This window comes from Rhinoderma darwinii, chromosome 6 (assembly GCF_050947455.1).
Source record: "Rhinoderma darwinii isolate aRhiDar2 chromosome 6, aRhiDar2.hap1, whole genome shotgun sequence".
Lineage (NCBI taxonomy): Eukaryota > Metazoa > Chordata > Amphibia > Anura > Rhinodermatidae > Rhinoderma > Rhinoderma darwinii.
In genome coordinates, this window is record NC_134692.1 from 120809581 (window position 1) to 120821507 (window position 11927).

Here is an 11927-nt window from a genome sequence, read left to right on the forward strand (position 1 = left end):
AAATGTCGGGAAGGAGTGAATAGGCAAATGGGGTGAGCATTGAGGTGTAAAAGAATTGAAAGGGGCGTGCATGGAGACTGGGCCAATAGGATGCTTCAAACTCGGTTGTTCGTCTCAAGTCCCAGGTTTGAGGCACCGTATTGGTCCACAGCTCTTCAATGGCTGAAACGCACCGCAGGTTAATTTTCATACTGAACACTGCAGCATGTACATGAGATTTCCAGTAATCTCATTGACTGCCGGTACTGTATTACGCTGCAGATTTGCCACATGCAATACACCGAGTGATCTCACACTGTTTAGCTGGACTGAGTAAATTTTATACTAAGAATCTGCACCTAAACCTTCCATGCGATATGTTTTTTCATGCAGATTTTACTCTTTGCATAGTCATGAATGAAATTTGCAGTTAATCTCTGGCATTTCCACAACTGAATCTCTCTGGAATCCGCCACAGATTTACGTATGCCGTGTGCTGAAATTCCGCTGTGGATTCTGCAATACATAATCTGTACACCAATAAGACAATAATTTAAACCTGTTGGGATGTGATAGAAGTACTAGCAGAACAAATGTGTTTTACAGAGGGAAAAAAAAAAGCAAGTCTTTTTTTTTTTTTTTTGCATACAACGAATGGACAATTTATTTGATGGTGTAAACTTTCTGCTGGCCTAGTTTTAGCTCATGAGAAGAATCCATAACCGTATTTAGTTTTACATTTATAGCAGCAGCAACTGTAACCCTTTAGGAACCCTAGATGTCCATGACAACATTGGACAGAGGGAACCAAGTCAGGCACATTGGTATATAAAGCTCCCTCTATTCATTGGGACATTCATAGACTAAAAGTAGCTTGTTGAAACTAACACGTGTATTACTGAGGCCCCATGGGCACGGCCGCTGACTGACAGTCGCATTTTCGGGCCGTGCTCCCATACAAAGTATGGGAGCACGGCTCGCAAAATGTGAAAGAACGGACATATTCCATAATTCCCGGAACATTTCCACGGCACTGACAACCTTCCGTAGTGCTACGGAAAGGTGTCAGTGTTCAATGAAAGTGAATGGCTCCAGTTTTTGCTGTCGTGTGCATGGGGCCTAAGACTGTCAATGAATGTTTCCTAAAACTCTCACATCTGGGGAAGTAGAACAAGATCTAGTGTGAAGTGATCAGTATGTATACTATTAAAAAGCCTAAAAGGAGTAGTGGTAGTTGCCAGGTTTTCCATAAAAATACAAAGAGATATCAATATTCAACTTGGCTGTCACCTGAGTACAAGGCAACTGTGCAGTTGGTCACCTCTTAAAATACAATTACCGTATTTTCCTTAGTTATTCCAGCGCAATTCTTGAAGTTCTCCAGTACGGTCCTGTCTAGATTCACATCTGAAGTGAAATACTAAATTCCTGGATGTCCTAAACAGATAGACATTTCATAGGGAGACTTATCTACTGCATGTCCATAAGCAGCTATAACGGAGAATCCCTTAGTTTTTATTTTTGCAATAATGTCCCAATGAATTTGTGGCTGCTTTTTAAACATTCACATCGTATTTGCTATAAAATTTCAAAAAAAGAAAAAAAAAAACACTGCCAAAAGTTTAAATGTTCACATGCATGAAACAGTTAAAAAAATAAATAAATTATATATCATTGGACTAACAGTCACTCATAGCATTTTCATCTACTTTTGTTAACATGCCGCTCATTTTCCATTAAAATAAAATAATAATTCGGATTAGCACCCCGTTGTGTTATTATTTGCAATAGTCCTCTAAGATACTGGAAAAATGTAGTGATAAAAAAAATGGGAGGGTCCCTGAATAAACACAGGCAGGATGCCCATCCTGAAGGTCTATAACCAACCCCTTTCTTGAAAGAAATAGCGAAGATTTTCTCCAGCTCCCTGGGCAAACTTATCCTTATACCCAGAAACCATGCAGGAGTATAGAACTATAAATAAGAAATAAAAGTCCTTAAAACTGTACAAAATAAAATTGGTCCATTCCATAAGGAATAACCGCTGCAGATATCAGGCATCGTGGGAGCTGCACCTTTCCTGAGAGTCAGACGAATAACGCCTCTATGTAAACCGGTAAGAACGGATTCCAGTGACTTGGATGTAGCAGAAGACAGTGTCGCAACTTTATATTTGACATCTTGTGGCCGGGGATCATCTTGATGGTGAGGGTCACTGGTGCCTTCCTTGCTTCTTGAAGTACAAGGCCATAAACCATTCATAGTCAGTGCTGATAAAGTGTCCAGATGTGACTGATGTGGGAACTAGTGGATCTCTATGTGGACCTAAGAAATTCAAACAAGGGTTACAGATAAAAATAGAAACACACGTGAATGAAATACGAGAATATGGCGCTGTTATTATATAAGAGCAGAACTGTAATAGGAGTGTCGACTTTTGCAACCATTTTTTTTATTCAATTCAGTAAATCTAAAAATAAGCAATGGTCTTCATTAAAAACCTCCTATTTTGTGTCTACAGCTCCTATGCATCTCCGTGTGTCTCCGTGATTAGACTTTAATCAAGCCCTGTGTAGTCCAATCCTGCAGGCATGCTCCCTGCCGTCTTCCTCCTTGGTAACTTATGGAAGTGATTATGACAGCAGGATCAGGGTATGTTTTAGGCTCCATGCACACGACCATAAAATCACCCGTAATTACGGGCCCATTCATTTCTATGTCCGGCGGACACCTTTCCGTATGCCTACGGGAGGGTGCCCGTGCCGTAGAAACCGGACGGAAAAAAAATAGGACATGTCCTATTTTACGGAGCGTGCTCCTATACTTTATAATGGGAGAATGGTCTGCTGCCAGCCGTGCCCACAATAATGGGTTGTAATTACGGGCACGGTCGTGTGCATGGAGCTTTAGTCTGTAACCATAAAAACACATAGGTCTGGATAGTAGTTGAATACACAAAACTTTAGGAGATTTGTTATCCAATAACACTATGCGGAATTATTTTTTTAACCTCAAACACATTGGAGCGGAGCGGCGCGGTGTAACATTTCTTATTTTGCAATGCAGACGCCTCTCGCTGGTATTCGCTGTTAGTAAATAACGGACTCCTGTTCCTGTGGTTCAAGCGTCTACACATACATGGTTATTTCACATTACAGTTAGACCCAGGATGCACAACAATAAGGCCGAATTCTGGCAAACTCAGATGTGAAAAACCACCATTTTGCACACCCGAGTTGCACCCGTTTTCACGGATCTCCATAGACTTAGTCTATCGAGTGATCCGGGAAAACGGAGGAAAACAGGACACGTTCTATTTTTCAACGACCGCGTGAAAGGCCCCATTGAAATACATACATGTGTCCGATGACCATTCGTCTGAATAAGGCTATGTTCACACGCAAACGAAAAATCTGTCTGAAATTACAGAGCTGTTTTCAGGCATAAATGCAAGTACTCGCGTTTTTCGCGCCATCCATTACGGACATTATTGGAGCGGTTTTTCAATGGAGTAAATGAAAAACTGCTTCAAAAACGTCCAAAGAAGTGACATGCACTTCTTTGATGCGGGCGTATTTTTACACGCCGTCTTTTGACAGCGACGCATAAAATTAGACGTCGTCTGAATAGAAGATCGTAAAACCCATTGCAAGCAATGGGCAGACATAATGGAGCCATCTTTTCAGGCGTAATTCGAGGAGTAAAACGCCTGAATTACGTCGTGTGAACATACCCTAAGGGTGGAAGATAACCAGTAGGTCATCGTCACTACGGGGTGTAGGAAAGAGATCACACGGGTTTATGCCGTTTCATGCACAAGGGACTTTTAGATTGCAATCCCCAATTACTGACACATGACATACACCTACAATCTCAGGTTTCCTCCTACAGAAAAATCTCACCAATATCCCACGATGATCTATTATTGTGACGTGTAATATTGCCATGGAGACCAGGCTTAAAGGGTTATTCTCATCGTAGACATTTAGAGCATATCTACGGGACATGCCATAAATCGTCTCATAGGTGGGGTCCCCTGTCCCTCCACATCGTGGTGGAGAACGAATCAAGAGGGGGCTACACCTGTGCACCGCTCTCTCCATTCACTTCTAGTGGTTTTCTGTAACTCCCATAGATCAGCAAGGGTTGGGGGACCCCCATTCTCAATAGAGCTGGTCCGGCCTCTATCACACACTTATGGCATAGTCTGCAGATATGCCATAAAAGTCTTAGATTGGAATAATCCTTTAACCCCTTAGCCACCATATAGTGTTTTTACAGCAGGTGTTATGGGACTTTTTTAGAAGAACATGGATACTCTGTACAATCCTGCTGCCCGGGATGTTGCTAACAGCCTTGGGCACAGATCGGGGACCAATAAAGTTGTAAAGTACTAAAACCAATATATCGCCGGATTTGTAGCGAACATTACATTAACTTGTGTTTACTGCACGGTAAACAGCGTAAAAAACAAAAAAAAAAAAAAACAAAACCAGAAGTTGAAATTGATGTTTTTTTGCATTAACATCCTTAAAAAAAAAAAAAAAACACAATCGAAGCGAATAAATAAGTTTATATGTATGCCAAAATTTCACCCACAAAAAACCAGCCCCTCATACAGCTACATCTACGGAAAAATGCGACAATGGAAATGCGAAACATATTGAACATTTACGGTATTAAAGGGTTAAATAAGTGAAAGTCTTCAGCGGTTTCTGTACGTCCAATTCACGATAATGGAGAATGACGGGCACACTTGGCCGCCAGGAATGGGTGACCGGGCAGAAGTGTCAGCTCCCCCCACCAGACACACACATAAACAGGCAGGTGACACCTGGGATAACCCTCCCCCTCCCCCTCACCTGCAGCCGGATGTTGAGCATCATGGAGGCAATAACATACAGATATGGGAACTTGATCCGCAGCTTCCAGGCCAGGTTGAAGAAGATAAGCAGGGTGCGGGTCAGGCCTTTGGAGAAGACCCCATAGGAACGTACAGCGGCAGATTGGGAGAGCCAGACTACCAGCTCGGACAGGGACGCCATACACCCCGCCGAGCCAGGAGACGAGGAGGCGGACACTGGTCACACTGGAAGACAGCGCCTAGTGCCGAGGACTATCATGTTAATGGAGCCCATTGAACGTATACACTGCTGACCCGGAAGCGCCTCGCTGAGCACCGCCTCCTTCCCGGTACAACGGTCGCGGCTGCAGGGAATGACGGGAGACGTCTGTGAAGAGACGGTCACATGACTATATTGCGAGGCCTGATGTGTATGTACTAATGCGGACACGGCGAGGCAGAGGCTCATAGCAACCAATCACATGACACCTTATGTTCTGAGGTAGGTTGAAAAAATAAAAGAAGTGATGTGATTGGTAGGTATGGGCAACTCCTTTAGAGGGCATGGCTATAACGTTTGATGATTGGCCACATACAGTAGCACACAATAAGGAATCCAAATGTGGCTTGGACTACCTTCAGTACACCATCTGATGACTCACGGCCAATCAGGCCAAGCGCTGTAATTAGCATATGGTGCACTTTTTTCATCCTTTTTTCTTTATCCACCAGATATATATGTCCGATACATGCAGGTTTCAGCCCTGGGACCCGTAGGAGTCACCCGACTAAAGTCCTGCTGATACCATAACTCCCATAGGAATCAATGAAGAGAGCCACGCCACCTCCCCATTGGTTCTCCACCTAAATGCAGCGGGTGCTTCAACAGGCAGGACGGAGGTCGGGTGACCTCCTTTCTGGAGATAGGAGCGGATCCCAGATCTGGGGCCTGCATCTACTAGACGTATATGGCATATCCCATGGATATGCCATAAATGTCTTCGACTCTGTTCACATCTGCGTCGGACGTTCCGTTAGGGGCCTCCGTCGCAGATCCGGCAGGGTTTACCAGAGACAATAGCGCAGCATACGGTAAAATCACGGACACCCTGACGGAAAGCCGACGGAACCCATCAAATCCAATAAGTTCCATCTGCAACCGGCGTTGTTGGTTCCGTTATTCCCTTGTTCTGCGCCTCTGACTAAATTTAAAGAGGCTCTGTCACCAGATTTTGCAACCCCTATCTGCTATTGCAGCAGATAGGCGCTGCAATGTAGATAAGAGTAACGTTTTTATTTTTAAAAAACGAGCATTTTTGGCCAAGTTATGACCATTTTTGTAGTTATGCAAATGAGGCTTGCAAAAGTCCAAGTGGGTGTGTTTAAAAGTAAAAGTCCAAGTGGGCGTGTATTATGTGTGTACATCGGGGCGTTTTTACTTCTTTTACTAGCTGGGCGTTCTGAAGAGAAATATCATCCACTTCTCTTCAGAACGCCCAGCTTCTGCCAGATCACGCTGTGACGTCACTCACAGGTCCTGCATCGTGTCAGACGAGCCGGCACCAGAGGCTTCAGTTGATTCTGCAGCAGCATCGGCGTTAGCAGGTAAGTCGATGTAGCTACTTACCTGCAAACGCTGATGCTGCTGCAGAATCAACTGTAGCCTCTGGTGCCGATGTGTCCTCGCTCGTCTGACACGATGCAGGACCTGTGAGTGACGTCACGGCGTGATCTGGCAGAAGCTGGGCGTTCTGAAGAGAAGTGGATGATACTTCTCTTCAGAACGCCCAGCTAGTAAAAGAAGTAAAAACGCCCCGATGTACGCACATAATACACGCCCACTTGGACTTTTACTTTTAAACACACCCACTTGGACTTTTGCAAGCCTCATTTGCATAACTACAAAAATGCTCATAACTTGGCCAAAAATGCTCGTTTTTTAAAAATAAAAACGTTACTGTAATCTACATTGCAGCGCCGATCTGCTGCAATAGCAGATAGGGGTTGCAAAATCTGGTGACAGAGCCTCTTTAAACGTATCTGCTTGTAAAACAGATAATAATACCACACACAATAGTCACTAGTTAACATTTCCCATATGTCTACTTTATGTTTGCATCGTTTTTTGAACGTCCTTTTATTTTTCTAGGACGTTACAAGGCTTAGAACTTTAGCTGCAATTTCTCACATTTTCAAGAAAATTTCAAAAGGCTATTATTTCAGGGACAAGTTCAGTTCTGAAGTGGCTTTGAGGGCCTTATATATTAGAAAATCCCCATAAATCACCCCATTTTAAAAACTGCACCCCTCAGTGTATTTAAAACAGCATTCAGAAAGTTTATTAACCCCTTAGGTGTTTCACAGGACATTAAAGCAAAGTAGAGGGGAAATTTAAAATTTTATTTATTTTTGCCAAAATTCATTGGTAATAAAAAAAATTCTGTAACACAGATGGATTTACCAGAGAAATACAACTCAATATTTATTGCCCAAATTCTGCAGTTTTTAGAAATATCCAACATGTGGCCCTAGTGTGCGAATGGACTGAAGCGCAGGCCTCAGAAGCAAAGGAGCACCTAGTGGATTTTGGGGTCTGCTTTTTTTAAATATATTTTAGGCACCATGTCAGGTTTGAAGAGGTCTTGTGATGCCAAAACAGTGGAAACACCCCAAATGTGACCTGGAAACTACACCCCTCAAGAAATGTATCTAGGTGTATAGTTAGCATTTTGACCCCACCGTTTTTTTTGCTAAACTTATTGGAATTAGTCTGTAAAAATGAAAATCTTAAAAACGTAGAAATGTTACTTTTTTACAGGGAATAAAGGAGAAAAAGCACCCCAACATTTGTAAAGCAATTTCTCTCGATTACGACAATAACCCATATGTGGTAATAAACTGCTGTATGGACACACGGCAGGGCTCAGAAGGGAATATGTAGTTTTTGCTCCCAATTTCTTATTTTCACAAGGGGTAATAGGAGAAAAAACACCACACAATTTGTTACCCAATTTCTCCCGAGTATGGCAATACCCCATGTTTGGCCCTAAACTGGTGTTTGGGCACATGGCAGAGCTCAAAATGGAAGGAGCGCCATTTGGCTTTTAGAGTGCAGATTTTGCTGGACTGGTGTTACAGGCAACATGTCGCATAGGCAGAGCTCCCTTAGGTACCAGAGTAGGGTGGAAAACCCTGAGAAATGACCCCATTTTGTAAACTACACCCCTCAAAGCATTTATCATTTGCCTGGACATATGACAGGGCTTAGGAGTAAAAGTGCACCATGCGCATTTGAGGTCTATTTTAGTGATTTTCGTAGCATTGGCCCACAATAGCAGGGTTCTGGTGTCAAATAGTAAAACAAACCCCCAAGCTGTGACCCCAATTTTGGAAACTGCACTCCTCAGGGCACTTTTTAAGTGAGCATTTTGACCCCTCAGGTTTTTTTTTTTGTTTTTTTTTTATTAGAAATGAACGCTCAGTGGATTGTGCAAAGTGAAAATTGCAATTTTCCACTATGGCATTTTAGTGCAAAATACATTGTGCCCAGTTCGTGCCACTAAAGACAAATACCTCATAAACTGTTAAGTGGGTTCTCCCGGGTATGGCGATGTCATATATATGGATGTAAACTGCTGTTTGGGCATGCTGTAGGGTTCAGAAGGGAGGGAGCGCCATTTGGCTTTTGGAGCACAGATTTTGCTTGGTGGTTGTTCTGTTTGGGGTTTGGCTGGTATTTCAGTTTATAATGTGGGGGGTACATGCAAGCTGTGCGGAGAACATTAGGGCATAATAGGGTGGTATAATAATGCAGTAAATAAATAATAATCCGCAGATGTGAGGCCAGTGTCGCACAGATAAATGGTGCCCAATCTTATCCGCTTTTGGAACGCTCTGCACATTTTGCATCGCCATATTCTGAGAGACAGAACTTTTTTATTTTTTCTCCAGCGGAACCGTGTGAGTTTTTTTTGTTGCTGGACAATCTGTAGTTTTCGTTGGTACCATTTTAGGGTATATTCAATTTTTTGATCACTTTTTATTTCATTTTTTGGCAAGCCAGGTGACCAAGAACCAGCAGTTGTGATGTTCTTTATTTTTATTTTTTACAGCATTCACCGTGCGTGCACAATAAAATCACTTTTGTTTCAATTAATTTATTTTTTGTGTCACCAAATTCTGAGAGACATAACGTTTTAAATTTTTTGTAAAAAAAGCTGTGGGAGGGCTTGTTTTTTGCGGAACGGGTGTAATTTCTGGGTACATGCAACATTTTCATCACTTTTTTTATTCTGTTTTGGGAGGGATGGTGACCAAAAAACAGCGATTCTGGAATTGTATTTTATTTTTTAGATGTTCACCGTGCGGGTAAAATAGCGTGATATTTTTATAGTTCGGGTCGTTACGGACGCGGTGATAACACATATGTGTACTTTTTTTTATGTTTTCCATTTTTTGATATAATAAAAGACTTATTTTTACGAAAAAATGCAGTTATTGTTTTTTTTAACTTGAAACTTTTATTTTTTAACAACGTCTTTATAAACTTTTTTTTGTCCCACTATGGGACTTGAAGGCATGAAGCCCTTGCTATTCTAATACACTGCACTACCTACATAGTGCAGTGTATTAGAGCTGTCAGCTATTCACTGACAGCAAGCCTATTATTCCAGACATGTCAGAAGTTTGTTGAACGTTTAGTTATACCGAATAGTATAAGGCCCTGTTCACACAGATTTTTTTTACAAGTTTTTTGATGCGGTAACAGCGTCGGATAACGCGCCAAAAAAATGGCCGAAAACGCCTCCCATTGATTTCAATGGAAGGCGGAGGCGTTTTTCCCGCGAGCGGTAAAACCGGCTGATGGGAAAAAAAAGCGACATGCCCTATCTTCGGGCATTTATGTCTCTGACCTCCCATTGACATCAATAGGAGGTAGAGAAAGCGTTTTCCGCTGCGTTTTTGCCTGCGGCGCTCAATGGCCGTTGGCGAAAAACACAGTGAAAAATGCGGTAAACGGCGTGCAGGCAGATTTTGATCCAGGTGGAATTTTGAGGCAGATTTTCTGCCTGAAAAAAAACTCTGGGTCAACCCAGTTTAAGGCCCTATTCACACAGTTTTTTGCCGCGGAAACCCGCTGCAAAAACGGCCGTAATGGACTCCCATTGATTTCAATGGGAGGTGGAGGTGTTTTTCTTACCGCGAGCAAAAAAAACAACACTCGCAGTAAAGAGAAGCGACATGCCCTATCTTGAGCCGTTTTCCGCCTCAAAAACCCCATTGAAATCAATGGGAGACGGAAATAAACACGCTTTTGGATGCGATTTTTGCTGCGTTTTTTGCTGTGTTTTCGGAAAAAAACGCTTGCGGTTATTCCATCTTTCTGTTGGAGATAGCTTTAAAAAAAAAAAGCCTAAAAAAGCATCAAAAATCGCTGCAAAAACGTGTCAAAAAACACGTGTGGTGCAAAACGACTTTAAAAAAAATTTAGCTGATTTTTCCAGGCAGAATTTTCCGCCTGCAAAAAATTCAGTGTGAACATACCCTAATACTTTAAAAGATGTGTGTATAAATACTTGATTTGTTTATGTAAAAGAGGATTATGTATCCATCCGGCGGGGGAGAGAAATTATTGTGTCTGGCACTGTTGATCCGGTGATAGTGAGCCGCCCAACACAGAAGATTTGGAGTGGGTCTATTTTCATAGGGACAGGGGGAGGGGGGAATGGTCAGTAGGGGGGACCAAAGATGTGTGGTACGTTCCACAGCTATCACCGTATCTCAGCTCTGAGCTTGGTGTGCATAGGAGCGCAGTCTCAAACGTCTCTTTCTATCATTGGCGGCAGTGTGACAGTCAAGGTCTCCGTTTTAAAGTATTACACTATCAGGTGCCACTCGGATGCCGTGAAAAACGGTCCAAGTGGCATTCGGTTGTGTGCAACTGCATTACTTAGGGAAAACAAGGATTATTAGGCCTTGTTCACATGGTGCTAAAAAAAACCCTGACGTGTAAAGGTGTCAAAAATGCTAGCGTTTTTGAAAAATGCTTTTCAAAATACAGGCGTTTTTTGACACGTTTTGTTGCTTATTTTACGTGTTTTGGGCACTTTTTTTGCCACACAATTAGGACTCCCATTGAGTATGGAAATCGGGCGCGTTTTCCGCATGTTTTATGTGCCAAAGAATTTACCTGATTCTTCTTTTTTTACACATTTTTTTTTAAACACGTGTGTGTAAAATAAAGCGTCATCTGCACTAACAATGTGCTTTCACATTCATGTCAATGATAAGCTTAAAACATGCGTTTTTGATGCGATTTCCGGCGTGTAAAAAGCGTGAAATACACACCGTGTGAACGGGGCTTTAGATTCCCTGGGAGATAAGTGTCTGGTAGCGGCTTATGTTTCAGGTTATGCTTTTGCAACATACTCTATTGCACAAATAAATTGCACAGCAGAAAAAAAGTAAATTACACTGCATCTGCCAGGTTATCTATTCTGCCCTGTTGTAAAAAGATATTTTACAGGTGCCTATGATGGGGGAACGAGCGTTCTGTTCCCCCTGATCATCGACCCATTTAAAGGGCCCTAAAGGGAATGTGTCGTCATAAAATAACCTATTGTTTAAATAAAGTTTTTTATGTTAAACATGTTTTTTAAGAATTTCTGGTGTTTTTTTTTGATCCCATTATGTATATTAACAAATACTCCTAAAATCTTGCAGTTTTCACACTGGCCCCGGAGCCTCACCATAGACTGACCCTTCCTGTTCTATAGAGATCATTTCTCTGCAGTCATCTCATTATCATCACAGGCAGGATTACAATGACAGGTAACACCTATACTAGTCCTTCTCAATGAATTAAAATATCATTAAAAAGTTAGTTTATTTCAGTAATTCAATTCAAAAAGTGAAATTCATATATTATATAGATTAATTACACAGAGTGATCTATTTCCAGCATTTTTTTTCACAATAACTTTTTATTGAGGTTTTACATAAAGGCAAAAGTGTGATTACAATATGAGTGAAAGCAGCAGTGTACACAACACACAAATAATTGTTAGGATTCACAATTAGAAGACGTTTGGGTTTTTTTCTCGGC

The 11927-nt window shown here is 41.9% G+C and overlaps 1 protein-coding gene across 1 annotated transcript; it reads right to left on the reverse strand.

The window, feature by feature from the left end:
• Positions 1–626: 626 nt before the first annotated feature.
• SMIM10L3 (small integral membrane protein 10 like 3) lies at positions 627–5273 on the reverse strand. Its single transcript, XM_075831357.1, has 2 exons — positions 4842–5273; positions 627–2304 (listed from the first exon to the last, which is right to left on the reverse strand). The coding sequence occupies exons 1-2, from the start codon at positions 5022–5024 to the stop codon at positions 2284–2286; spliced, it is 204 nt and encodes a 67-aa protein (XP_075687472.1). The 5' UTR covers positions 5025–5273; the 3' UTR covers positions 627–2283.
• Positions 5274–11927: the final 6654 nt, after the last annotated feature.